General features: G+C 50.8%; 1 protein-coding gene across 2 annotated transcripts in view; it reads left to right on the top strand.

Moving 5' to 3' along the window:
• The window catches only part of NDRG1 (N-myc downstream regulated 1), a 67,840-nt gene that overhangs the window by 9,124 nt on the left and 46,136 nt on the right, over positions 1 to 12,580 (top strand). For both annotated transcript variants that reach the window (XM_023728216.1, XM_004373018.2), the window contains exons 2-3: positions 3,745 to 3,825; positions 4,901 to 4,936. In XM_023728216.1, the coding sequence (XP_023583984.1) occupies positions 3,763 to 3,825; positions 4,901 to 4,936 (99 nt within the window). In that variant the 5' untranslated portion in view covers positions 3,745 to 3,762. The remainder of the gene's footprint in view (positions 1 to 3,744; positions 3,826 to 4,900; positions 4,937 to 12,580) is intronic.

Here is a 12,580-nt window from a genome sequence, read left to right as displayed (position 1 = left end):
GGTCAGCAGCCAAGCTCTTCACCACTGTGCCACCAGGGCTCCTTGAGGGGCACAGTTGCCCCCGATTAAGAAATACTGTGATAATTCTTGGTAGCTTCATCTCTGGGCTTCCCCGTGGCCCTGTGTACACTGAGGGGGTGGGTAGATGAGCCCCCTCCAACTTCAAAAAACAAGGATTCTCAAGTACTTGATATTTATGGAAGACTCGCCATTTTTTGACCCATTGCATCATGTGGTCTGGGAAGCTCCGTTGTAGGAAAGGAAAAGACAGTGTGGGATACAGAGGTTTCACCAGGGCGGGAAAGACTCAAATTCATCGTGTAGGAAACCATTTAGGGCTGAAATTCAACTCTGCTCAGTTCTGAAGGAGGACGAGTGAGCCCACGGGGGCTGCATCTGCCTTGTCAGGTGGTCACGGCATCTGACAGCCAAAGAGAATTGGCCACCTGGACTGAACTACCTCATGGGTTCGAGTCCTTATAAATACAGAATTGTTTTCAGAGCATGATTTCATTCTGTGGTTTAGTGATAATTTAAACGAACGAACGAACTAAAAAGTTGCTGTCAAATCAGCCCTGACGCATGACGATCCCATGTGTGTCAGAGTAGAACTGTGCTCCATAGGGTTTTTAGTGGCTGAATTTTTTGGAGGTAGATCCCCAGGTGCCTCGGGGTGGACTTGGACTTGAACCTCCAACCTCCAACCTCCAACTACAGTGATTTAAAAGTGAATTTAAATTTTAAAAAAGCTAATTGAAACAAAAGCGTTGCTTATTAAACTATATCACACCTGCGCATCTGTTCAGCAGGTGACTTGTGGCCCGACTTTGCACCAGGTGTAATGCCAGGAGCTCGAGGTAGAAAAGGGAACAGGTCCAGTGAGCTACCTGCCCTGTGGTACTCAGAGGTGATGGGTGGGAGGCATGGCTGAGGCCTCACAGTGGAACAGGTGGCAGAGCTCCGGCTTTGCCGATCAGAGTGTGTTAAGGAGCCCCGTGAATCGTGAAGTTCTTTCACTCCCAGCATGCAGGGTGGCAGTGCCAGGGCCCTGGGTTTCTGGAAGCCTCGCTGGGCTGTGTAGGCGAGGCATCCCACTGGCCAGGGTCTCGGGATCGTGAACATGCTGAATTAGCAAGGCCAACAGACCTTGGCTTTTCATGCCTCCTGCCTCCGAGCTGGCAGCTGCCCAGGAATGCTCACAAATATAAAATGGACTTTGTTTTTGGAATATTCTGTAGCAGAGGCTCAAAGGCTGCATAAAGACATTCTTGTCGAACTGATTATCTACTAGTGGAAATGGTGCTGGGGCCCTAGAATGGAGCATCCCAGTGTGCAGCCATGTCCGCCTCTGGAATGCCAGGTGTTGGCACTGGGGGATCCTTTGGGTTGGAGGTGTCTCCAGCTTTGCTGCTGACTGACATCTAAGAGGTGCTTCCCAAGGTTCCTATGGATTCAGGGCGCTGAGCTTCGGAGGATCAAGGGCTGGGCTTTCAGAAGCTTGTGTGCTCTCTATGGCTATTACATCTGTGGGACCTTGGTCAGCTCGAAGCCCCAGTTCCCATGCTAGATAACAGCAGCGTGACGGTGCGATGATAAATAATCAGCATTAACCCCAAATCCTTGCTTTTTCACTTCTCTGTTCAGTTTTAACACCAGCCAGCCATGTGGCACTTCTTGTTCTGACTAGCCGCCTGGAGCTAGGTCAAGTTAAAAGGACACTGTCCTTCAGACTATCAAATGGACAGATGTCAGCTGCAAGCTTGGGAACTCCCACCCCTGGGCTCCCTGATTTTCAGCTTGTTGGCTACAGATTCAGGGTTTTTCCTCTGCTCTTTCAGGATGCCAGCTGCAAGCTCAGGAGCCCCCTTGGGCTCCCTCACTTCTGACCTGCTGGCTCCCACTACTCCTTTGGGTTCCACAATTCGCTGGCACAACTCTCAGAACTCATAGCAAGCACTATACTTGGGATTACAGTTTTACTGTAGGAATAAAGAATACAAATGAAGAGATTCATAGGGCGAGGTCTGGGGGTTCCCAACGCAGAGCTTCCGTGTCCCTAAAAGGGACATGCTACCCTTCTGAGTGCATTGATGTCTATCACCAACCAGGAAGCCCATGGAGCATCCATGTTCAGAGCTTCTACCAGGGGTCTCATTACATAATGCACAGTCTAGCCCTTTCCCCAGAGGTCGGTCAGTGTCACAAGATGATCATGAGGTATTGCATGGTGGGTCTTTCTGGCTTGGCCAGCCCCCACTCCAGAGCACCTCATCACCTCATCTAACCTGTCAGTTAGGTGTGATTTGGAGCCTTTACCAAACCCATTGCCATCAAGTCGATTCCAACTCATGGCGACCCTGTAGGACAGAGTAGAACTGCCCCATAGGATTTCCAAGGCTGTAATCTTTACAGAAGCAGACTGCCACATCTTTCTTCCGCAGAACCTACCTGGTGAGTTCCAACCACCGACCTTTCGGTTAGCAGCCAAGTGCTTAACCACTGTACCTCACTCCAGAGTTCTTACGAAAGCACTTAAATTCCAAGGTATTTTTTAGAGTATGTCTCAGGAACTGAGGACAAAAAACAATTTCTTTGGGTAAAGTTAATGTAAACCCCACAGAGGGCCTTGGCCAGGCTGTTCCTGTTTGAATTTTCCATTCTAGAAGGTCTGGATCTGAACTGGGGGGATGGTCTGGGCCCCTCTCTTGTCACTTCCTCCTTCTTCCCTGTTTCTCTGCTGCCCCACTTGCCACCCTGAACCCTAATTCTGGGTTCTTTGTGCCTCACTGCAGGTGTTGGTGAGTATTTGATTTTCCCAATTTGACTATTGATCCATAAGAATAAACATTCATACCTCCAGCTCCCAGAGTGAGCTCTTGGAAGTATACTCAGCACCTGTCACCATCCTGCCCAAGAATCCTTGCTCCCGGGGGAGTCGGTCCTGGCACCATCCAGATCCAGTCCTGAGCACTAGTTTGGTCTAGCTGTCCAGCCGCCATCCCCTGGTCCTTCTGCACCGGCTCCATGGCAGAGCCGATGCACCTCCTGGTCCACCTCTCTTTTCTCACCTCCCTGCTTTGGCTCATGGCATCCTTTTTGCCTTGAAAGTCTGTTTTCTTTCTAAATTGAGCTTCCAACATCTGTCAAACCCCTTGGCATGAGGCTGTTCCTGCCTCCTGCCCTCTTCTGCCTCAGCATGGAGCAGAGAGCCATGCACACAGGTGGATGGGAGGAGATGTCTATGGCATTGCCCACCTGTTGGGGTTAGTTGTGAGGATGGAGCAGGATGAAGCATGTAACGTGCCTGCAAGCAGCGGGCATTCTGTGAGCTTCTGTCCCCTTTCCTTTTCTTCCTGGTTGTCAATCGGGGGCTGCCTGACTTCGAGGTTGGTGAGGCAGGGTCTCCTAAAATGTGGTGAGAAGCATCCTTTATGCTGGGTGGGCCTGGACTTGGTGTTTTTGAGTCCCAATCCATCTGTTTCATCAGAAAGGTAGTTGCATCAATAAGTCTCAGTTTCCTATCCTGGTAAAACCACCCCCAGCCCCCAGTGGTTAGACTGGGACTGGGCATTGGGTTTGGACGCGTCTCGTACCCTGGGATGCATTGTGCCGAAAGCAAGGGTATCGGGGGCAGAGGTAACGCTCGTCCTTTTGCCTGTCTCATTCATTCTCCTTGAATTTGCTTCCTTTGGAAAACATCCCTCAGTGGGAAGTGCTGAACTCCTGACCTTTGTCTCCTTGCAGACAGGTGACAGCAGGGACATGTCTCGAGAACTGCAGGACGTGGACCTGGCCGAGGTCAAGCCTTTGGTGGAGAAAGGGGAGGTGAGTGGAGACACCCCTGGCTGCTCTCCCATCACAGCACACACGTGCACACACACATACATGTGCACGCATACACACATCTGTGTGCACACACGCGTGCACACACACATATCTATGCACGCATCCACTGTTTCCAATAGGTGCTCTTGACCAGGAATGCAAAGGAAGGTGACAGATACCAGTTCAAGTCCTGGCTTGACCCTTAAGTGCCAAGAGACTGTGGATCAGATCCCTTGACCACCCATCTGGGCCTCTAGCCACACCTCACTGCTCTGTTTTGTAAAGTGAGGGCATGGACATCCTGTGGTTCTAGGACATGCCACATGAAGCCCAGTTGCCCATGGGCCCTCCTCACCCATAGCTTAGAGCTTAAGACCTGACTGTCTGAGTTCGAATTCTGGCTGTGACGCTTGGCAGCAATGTCCACTGGCGAATCACTCAACCTCTTCATGCTTCAGTCTCCCATCTGCAAAGTGAAGACACCCGGACTGACTTTATAGGGTGGGTAGAGCATCTGCAGAGAGTTCAGCATGTCAGAACATCTGGTTAGAGAGGGTGATAGTACCATAAAAGAGCAGGCACAGAGCGTCAAAAGCTGGAGCTGGTGAAGTATGAAGTTCCTGAATCCATGGCTCTTATGAGTAGTTCATGAGTGATGGGATTTTAATCCAGATTCCGGGGGGTCATGGGAAAAAAAATTTAAAAAGGACAATGACATGGTCAAGTTTAAGTTTTAAAAGTTTAGCATGTGGATTGGAGACAGACAGATCAGTTAATAGGCACTTACAATCCTGGACCTCTCAAGCTTGTGGTCAGCTTAGACCTTCAGATCTTTATTCACCACCTTGGGTTATAGCAAGACTATAGTCAGAAAAGAATCCAGCTAAGGTGTCTACTTTTCTGCTGCGCTGTTAGTCTTTAAGATGAAAAGGACGTTTTCTCTTTGTTCGGAATTAGGGAAATGCCAGAGGGGAGGGCAGATATAGACTCAGGCCTTGGAGAAGCCCCATGTTTTCCACCGTGGTTTCTCTGGCCCAGGAAACTGAACACTGACCACCGTCTTGTCTCCCCACAGACCATCACCGGCCTCCTTCAAGAGTTCGATGTTCAGGCAAGTAGAGGATGTCATTTCCCTCTCCCCCTTTCCTAGCCCATCTTCTCTCTCTCCTTCTTCTTTCCACTGGTTTTAAGTAACTCATTGTTCAAACATGTGGGGCAAGGGGCAAGAAGGTAGTGATCTCAGCTAGATCCCCACACCTTAGGCAGAGCAGCATCGGCTGGTTTGAGTTCTCACCATAAAGCAGGAGCTGGTCATTCGCTAAGCAACACAGAGAAGCAGCCTCCTTGGGCCACGTGGGGCTGGGCAGGGCTGTGGGGCATGTGGGGAAGTGGCCAGACTAGATGGGCTGAGGCCTCATGGTGGGATGGAATGGAAGGAAGGCTTGATGCTCTTGGCTGCTGCTTGGGAAAGTGAAACCAGCCTTCTCTGCGGTTTGCTGGCTCAGGACTGAAGCATGTCCATCCCCCTCAGGGGTGCGTCTTTCTCCAAAAACAAATTCTTAAGAGAGCAGTCTGGTTTCTCCTGGATGAGGGCAGAGTGTAAACCCACAGGCTGAGGTCAAACCCGGGAGCTGTAAGTACTGGACCCTTTATTCCAAAATGTTTGTGGGCCCCACATGTGTCAGGACTTGGGAGTAAGGCAAGAATCCTAAGCACATGGGGGCTTGTGGTCTCCGCTGAGAAGAGGAGGGGTGCTCACGGACAGGTAAAGTACAACAGATTTGCTCACCTGGCCTTCTACCTGCAGATCACACACGCATCCCAGGCTTCTGGCACATTCTGAGCTCTTCATCTCCATCACCTGTTCCATCCCTCCCATGCCCCTCTCCTCAAATAAACATCTTGCACATTTACTATTTTGCCTGGTAACTGAAAGGCTGGCGGTTCGAACCCACCCGGCAGATCTGCAGGAGAAAGACCTGGCGATCTGCTTCCGTAAAGATTATAGCCAAGAAAACCCTATGGGGCAGATCTACTCTGTCACATGAAGTCGCTATTGGTCGGGATCGACTCAGCAGAGCCTAACAACAGCACTATTTTGCAAGGAAACAGGTGTTAACAAGCGGTTTGTAATCGGCTGCTAACCCAAAGGTTGGTGGTTGGAACCCACCCAGCGGCTCTGTGGAAGATAGACCTGATGAACTGTTTCTGTAAAGATAATAGCTTAGAAAACTTCATGGAGCCATTCTGCTCTGTAACACATGGAATCTTCATGAGTCAGAGGCTGACTCGATGCAGCTAATAACAACAACACTGTTTTGCAGCTGGGGAAACTGAGGGACAGAGATGGGGGGCAGCTGGAGAGTGGGAGGTATGACATCTGATCCTACTTCTGTCGTTTGCACCCTCATAAGAGCAGGGAGAGACGGGTCACGGGCAATCATAGCTTTAAAAGTGCAGCCAGCTGTGACAGCCGTGGCCTGGTCTTTTGATTGGCTCTGCCCCCTGAGCAAAGCTGTAAATGAGCAGCCCCAGGGACAATCCGATCGTCCCAGTCTGGGCTGGATTGGGCTGGGCTGTGCCAGCTTCTGCCTGACAGAAGCCACCAGAACCTAATTTCTCTGTCACTGAAATGCCACTTTGTCATCCTCATGCACCCCGCTCCCCCGAGGAAGCAGCTCGTGGGCTCTGGTGGTGTCTTCTGCAGCAGTGCGGTGCCCACCAGCCTGCCTTGGTGTCCAGGCTGCAGCGCACCCAGAGTCGGCACCCAAGGGTGCACTGAACCTCCCTTTCCTTGCTTATTGACCCAGGGTAAGTCCCTCCACCTCCCTGCAGCCTTAGTTTCCTCATCTGTGAAATGGAAAGAGTCTCTCCAGCCTTGGTTATGTGGCAGGGTAGAGAGGATGATGGGACAATGATGTAGCCCACAGCAGGGCTGGGCCACCGGTAACACACCCTGTCTAATCACCCTCTTATGGATTTTTAAAATCTCAGCTATTTATTCTGGAAACCCTAGAAAGCATAGTTCATTTGTTTGTCCCCTGTGATATAACTCCTCACTTTTGTATTGCAATTAATAGCTGGCAAAGCACTTTTGTATGTTCCTGGCCATGGAGCACTGGTGGCTCAGTGGTTAAGAGCTTGGCTGCTAACCAAAAGGTTGGCAGTTTACATCCACCAGCCGTTGCTTGGAAACCCTATGGGGCAGTTCTACTCTGTCCTATAGGGTCGCTATGAGTCGGAATCGACTTGACGGCAGCGGGTTTTTTTTGGTCTAAGGACACAGGCGGTTGGTAGAGCAGAGAACAGGCACTGTGGCCCTGTGTTTGTAGGGTGCATGTTGGAAACCACTACCTCTCACTCCTTAGAAGAGGGAGCCAAACAAACCTGGAAACACGTAAGCAAGCATGACACTTCCAGGTACTGGGTGATGTGAATCTAGGTGACAGGATAAGGCATGGCTGGGGCGTGTTTTAGAGTGAAGGTCAAGGAAGGCTTCTTGAGGCCGTGATATTGAACGGAGACCTGAATGGCTGGATAGAGCCAGTCTTTTGACCAGGAGATTAGAGACAGTTGCATCCAGGTGGAGGCGGCTGGACCGAGCATAGCAAGTTCCTGGAGGAAGAGAGAGACACGGCTGGCTTGTCTGGAGCCTCGTTGGGTAGAGGGAGAGCAGAAGAGGGGGACGGGTCCAGAGCCCACGATTATGGGGCCTGCTCATGTACTCCATTTCAGGAGACATGGAAGTGTTTTTAAAGCAAGGAGGGGCTTGATTTAAATTATGATTAAAGACTGATAACGTTAATCTCTAAAGGGCCAGACAGTAAATATTTTAGGCTTTGTAGACGACACAGTCTCTGTCACATCTGCTCAACATTCTCTGTCATTGGAGCACAGAAGCAGCCACCAGTAACGTGAAAATGAATGAGCGTGGCTGTGCCCCAATAAAACGTCCTTCATGGACGTTTGAATTTCATGTGATTTTTGCATGTCGAAAAATACAGTAAAACCTGCAAAAAGCCGGAACCCGTGTAAGACGGAAACCTGGCAGAGAAAGAAAACTCAAATATTTTCCACTCCAAGGAGCGATAGAGAAGAGGTAAGACTGCACCCTGTCAAAGGCAGAGAACCTGCGTGACCCAGAAAAACAAAGCAGTCTTGTCGAGTTCCAGCTCTCACAGGCTTCCCTGTATTATTCCTCTGTGGATTGAAATGTGAAGATGTAAAAACCATCCTTAGTGGCAGGTCATACAAAAATAGGCCGTGAGCCTGAATTGGCCCCCGGGCCGTGGTTTGCCAGCGTCTGCTTCAGACAGTCACACCACTGGGCAGAGAGTGGAAGGTAGAGGGGCAAGGGCGGGAAAGTGACAAATCAGGAGACCATAGCAGTGGTGCAAGCAGGAGGTGATGGGGGCTTGGACCAGGGAGGAGAGGAGCTGGGGAGGAGGAGACTGAGGCTCTGGACTGGCCCAAGGCCAAGGCCAGTTGATTAGAACTTGGTGTTCTATTCCTTAAGAGCTGTGATCTTTGCTTTCACAGTCCTGTCTGAGAAGGTGGGGGTGAGAGGCTTTGTAAAAGGCTAGCTTCCCGAGGGAGCTCCTGGGTGGTGCAAATGATTAACACACTCAGCTGTTAACCCAAAGGTTGGAGGTTTGAGCCTACCCAGAGGTGCCTCAGAAGAAAAGCCTGGTGATCTACTTCCAAAAAATCAGCCATTGAAAATCTTATGGCACATGCTTCGACTCTGGCACGCGTAGGGTCGCCATGAGTCGGAATCAACTCCACTGCAACCGGTTTGGTTTTGGTTTTTAGCTTCCTCAGGGGACTAACGGCTTTGACCTCTGTGGACTAGGAGCGCTGAGGCTGGCAGAGGTCCAGCCCTGTCCCTGAGGCATTCTCCACCAGTAGAGCTCCATTTGTGAGTCTGACCTGAATTTGCACCTAAAAGCTTTGTGATCTTGGGCAAGTCCTTTATTCTCCTTGACAGAGTCATAAGGGTACCTACCATATTTTTACGCAAATAATGGGCACCTTTTACTTTTTTTTGCCAACCACCCCCACCTACGAGGTACGTGCTGCCATGCCAATATTTTTTTATATATTGCCATAAAAAAAAATTAGCAGCGTGCTTTCGAAAATACCTTGTGGGAGGAGGGAGCAGTTGGCAAACAGACGTAAAAGGTGTGCATTATTTGTGTAAAAATACAGGACCTCCAAAGTAAGAGGCTTGGTGATGCAATGGTTAAGTACTCGGCTGCTAACTGAAAGGTTGGCTACTCGAACCCACCCAGTGGCTCCGCGGGAGAAAAGACCTGGCAAGAAGCTCCCGTAAAGATTACAGCCTAGAAAATCCTATGGTGCAGTTTTACTGTGTCATATCGGGTTGCTATGCATCAGAATCGGCTCAGTGGCACACAGCAACACCACCACTTCCTAAGTAGTACCTGCTTCCTAAGGGTATTGAAAGGGTAAAACGAATTAATCCGTGTACAATACTTGACAAGGTTGCGTGGGCGTAGTGTGTAGTAGGTACTGCTGATTTACCAGCGTTGTTTACAGTCATTACCAATAATCTTTACAATTCAGGGTGGTGGAGTTGGCCTCTGGCTTGGATTCTATGCTCTCCAAGGGCAAAGATGAGGTATTGCAATGAGCTGTTTCTGGGATTGATCTTAATGAATCCAATATTTGAGCTGGAATCAGGAATGTTGAATGACATGTTGTCAAGGTTGTCACCAGATAGATCTTTGTATAAAACTAGTGTGTTTTACTAGTGTAACGCTGGATGCTCATTGGGCCTTGATGGACTACTGCTTGCAGGGCTGGGAGCAGAGAATGGCAGAGCCTGGGGGAAGGGTGGCCATAAGGCGTACCAGCCAGGACCCCAACCAGTGCTTCTGGCTTCAGGACTCCAGCAAGACAACAGTCACCTGTCTGCCGTGAACATCAGCGTCCTCTGATGAGCCAGGCTAGTGCCAAGAGATACCCCATGCCCTGGTGCTGAATCTTTCAGGACATGTACTATCATCCCACTTTACAGATGAGGAAACCGAGGCTTTCCCACGGCCAGCGGTGTTAAGTGGGCCACGCTGAATCCACACGACGTGATGCTGCAATGCTGAACCTAGAAATGCCAATCGCGTCCCGATGGGCTAGATTCCAGTTCACCTTTGCACTCGCTGTTTAAAAAAAAAAAAAATCTTGCCAAGAACTAAACAAGGCTTCCATGGGCTTTTCTTTAACCCACTGCAGGGTGACCTGATGTAGGACTCAAGGCTCCAGGTGCCCTGATGGCAAGCCGCTTCTATCTCGGCGTCTCCTGGGTTCCTTGTCTGCTCATTGAAACTTTGGCCGGTTCTTCGGGAGCTGAGTGAGGAGTCTGAGCTGCTTTATTTTGTGAACCGGAAAGCAGCCAGTGTTATTTCTTGAAAAATATTTGGCACTTCAGCATTTTCACTAACCCAGGCAGACCCTCCCTTCCATTCCCAAAGTAGTCAAGAATTTAAGCTTGTTTTTTGTTTTTGGCGTGGATCAACACACAGTCTGTAGCCCTGAGCTCAGCAGGGAGGGTCACTGAAGGAGCCTGAGACACTGCGGCTGCCAGAGCAGATGGCACTGTGGCCTTGTCTCGCCCTGGCTGACATCGCCCTAGGGGGTCTGTTTGTTTTGGGCTGGGTGATGCTTTAGGGCAAATCAATTGGTGCTGGGCATGAGAGGTGCTGCCAGATGCTCTCGGGACCCTGTGTCCCCTGCCCAGGAAAGCCTCTGAGCCCTCAGAGCATGGGCTGGGCAGGCATCTGGCCTGAGGTGCCTTAGCTGGGGAAGGACACAGTTTGATCTGGCTTGGCAGGAAGGACTCTGGCTTCAGGTTCTGGGTGGTGAGAGGGGAGTGGGGAGTATTTTGGATTCCCGCTTATTTTCTTTGGCTAGAATTTCAAGACTCCTAGAGTTGACAGATGCAACCCTTAGCCTCAGGTGAGGAGGCTGAAGCCTGAGAGAGGAAAGACTTGTCAGAGGCCCCTGAGGGCAGAGGAGGGAGGGAGGGGGTGAATATTTGCCCACCCCATTGTCTCCCTGCTTCCTTGCCAAGGTGGGTGATATTACCAACATTCAGAGATATTCAGTAATTTGCCAGAGGGTACTATTGAGAGCAGGGTGGTTCAGAGGTAGAATTCTCGCCTTCCATGAGTGAGACCTAGGTTCGATTCCCCGCCCAATGCACCTCAAGGGCAGATACCACCTGTCTGTCAGTGGAGGCTTGTGTGTTGCTTAGATGCTGAACAAGTTTCGGCAAAACTTCCAGACTAAGATGGACTAGCAAGAAAGGCCTGGCGATCTACTTCCCCAAATCAGCCAGTGAAAACCCTGTGGATCACAGTGGTCCAGTCGCATTGTGCATGGGATCGCCATGAGCCGGGCTAACTCAATGGCAGCTGACAACAACTATGGAGACAGCCCTCAATTTAGGTCTGTGCGACTCCTAGAAATGAGGCGGTCACGAAGTGGTGATAACTGCCTCCCTCATGCGTGAACTGCTCCAGGAACTGTGCTGAGCTCTTCTCCTCCTCGTCTCCTTTAAACTCACAGCAGCCCTGTGGGGAGACTCTCTGACCATCCTCACTGTGTAGCTGCAGATTCAAGGCCCAGAGAGGTTTTAAGGGATTCGCCCCACATCACACAATGACCAGGTCGATGGCAAAGCCTGACTTGGTCCTCACATCTGGAGCCAAAGTCCATATAATTAATTGTGGGGAGGGAGCGGCACATTCGAGGCCACTAACCGTAATTCCTAACTCACAGAAAGTTTCCTGTTGCACAGAATTGCCTCTCCTGTTGGAGTTAATCGGAGTTGATTCCTTTCTCCTGGATCCTTAGTTCTTCGATGGTTTGATTTGATTTGGTTTCCATGGAAATCTGTGTTTGTGCGCTCCCCGGGGCTCTCTGGGAAATGAGCTGATGTCACCACAGTGTCTGGTAGGGGGCGGGGGCAGGAGGAGGCCAGCAGTCAGGGTCTCTGAGGTCTCGCGCTCCCAGACTGGTGGGCTTGGGCTAGGGCTTGGGCTAGGGCTTGGGGGCACCAGTCCCTGTCCAGGGGGCTGATTTCTCTCCCTTTCCTGGAAGCAGACCAGCTCACAGGGAAAATGGAAACAGTGACCTTTTATTAATTTCTTTCTGCATAGTTGCTTCTTGTTCTCGTGCCCTCTGGCTGAAGGTGGGCAGAACCCAGAGGCTTGGAAATCCTCAGCCCACCATTTCCTATCCCCCACCTCCCCCTGCCCCACTTCCTAGAAGAGCCAGGACGACTTAGAAAGCCCCGGACGGCCGGCACAGATGCTCATCCGGGTCAGCTGGGAAATGAGGCTTTGGAAAATAAGGCCTGGTGCTGCCTCGGCTCCCCTGTGGGCTTTCTGAGAATGCCCTTCTGGTGGAGGGTAGAGGAGAGCAGGGCCACCCACCTGCCCTCCAGGAGTGCAGCTCGGACTGATCCCCAGGGGCCCTTCCAGACCCCAGGTCTGGGCTGGGTCAGGACCCAGTGTAGATGGTGCTGCAGAAAGCGCGCAGTCGGGCAGAAGGGAGTTCAGATCAAGCTCTGTGGTTTGCTAGCCAGCCGGTTGCTTGACCTCCCTGGGGCTTAGATTTCTAATCTGGGGCTGAGGGGGAGGGATATCACTGACCCCTAGGGTGTCTAGACCACTAAATAAACAGCATCAGACTCAGCAACAAGCTTTATTTGGCCTTCCACCCCGCCCCCACC

Source organism: Trichechus manatus, unplaced genomic scaffold, assembly GCF_000243295.1.
Source record: "Trichechus manatus latirostris isolate Lorelei unplaced genomic scaffold, TriManLat1.0 scaffold00022, whole genome shotgun sequence".
In the NCBI taxonomy this organism is placed as follows: Eukaryota; Metazoa; Chordata; class Mammalia; order Sirenia; family Trichechidae; genus Trichechus; species Trichechus manatus.
The sequence above is the reverse complement of the archived record's forward strand: the minus strand, read 5'-3'. Positions and strand labels throughout refer to the sequence as shown.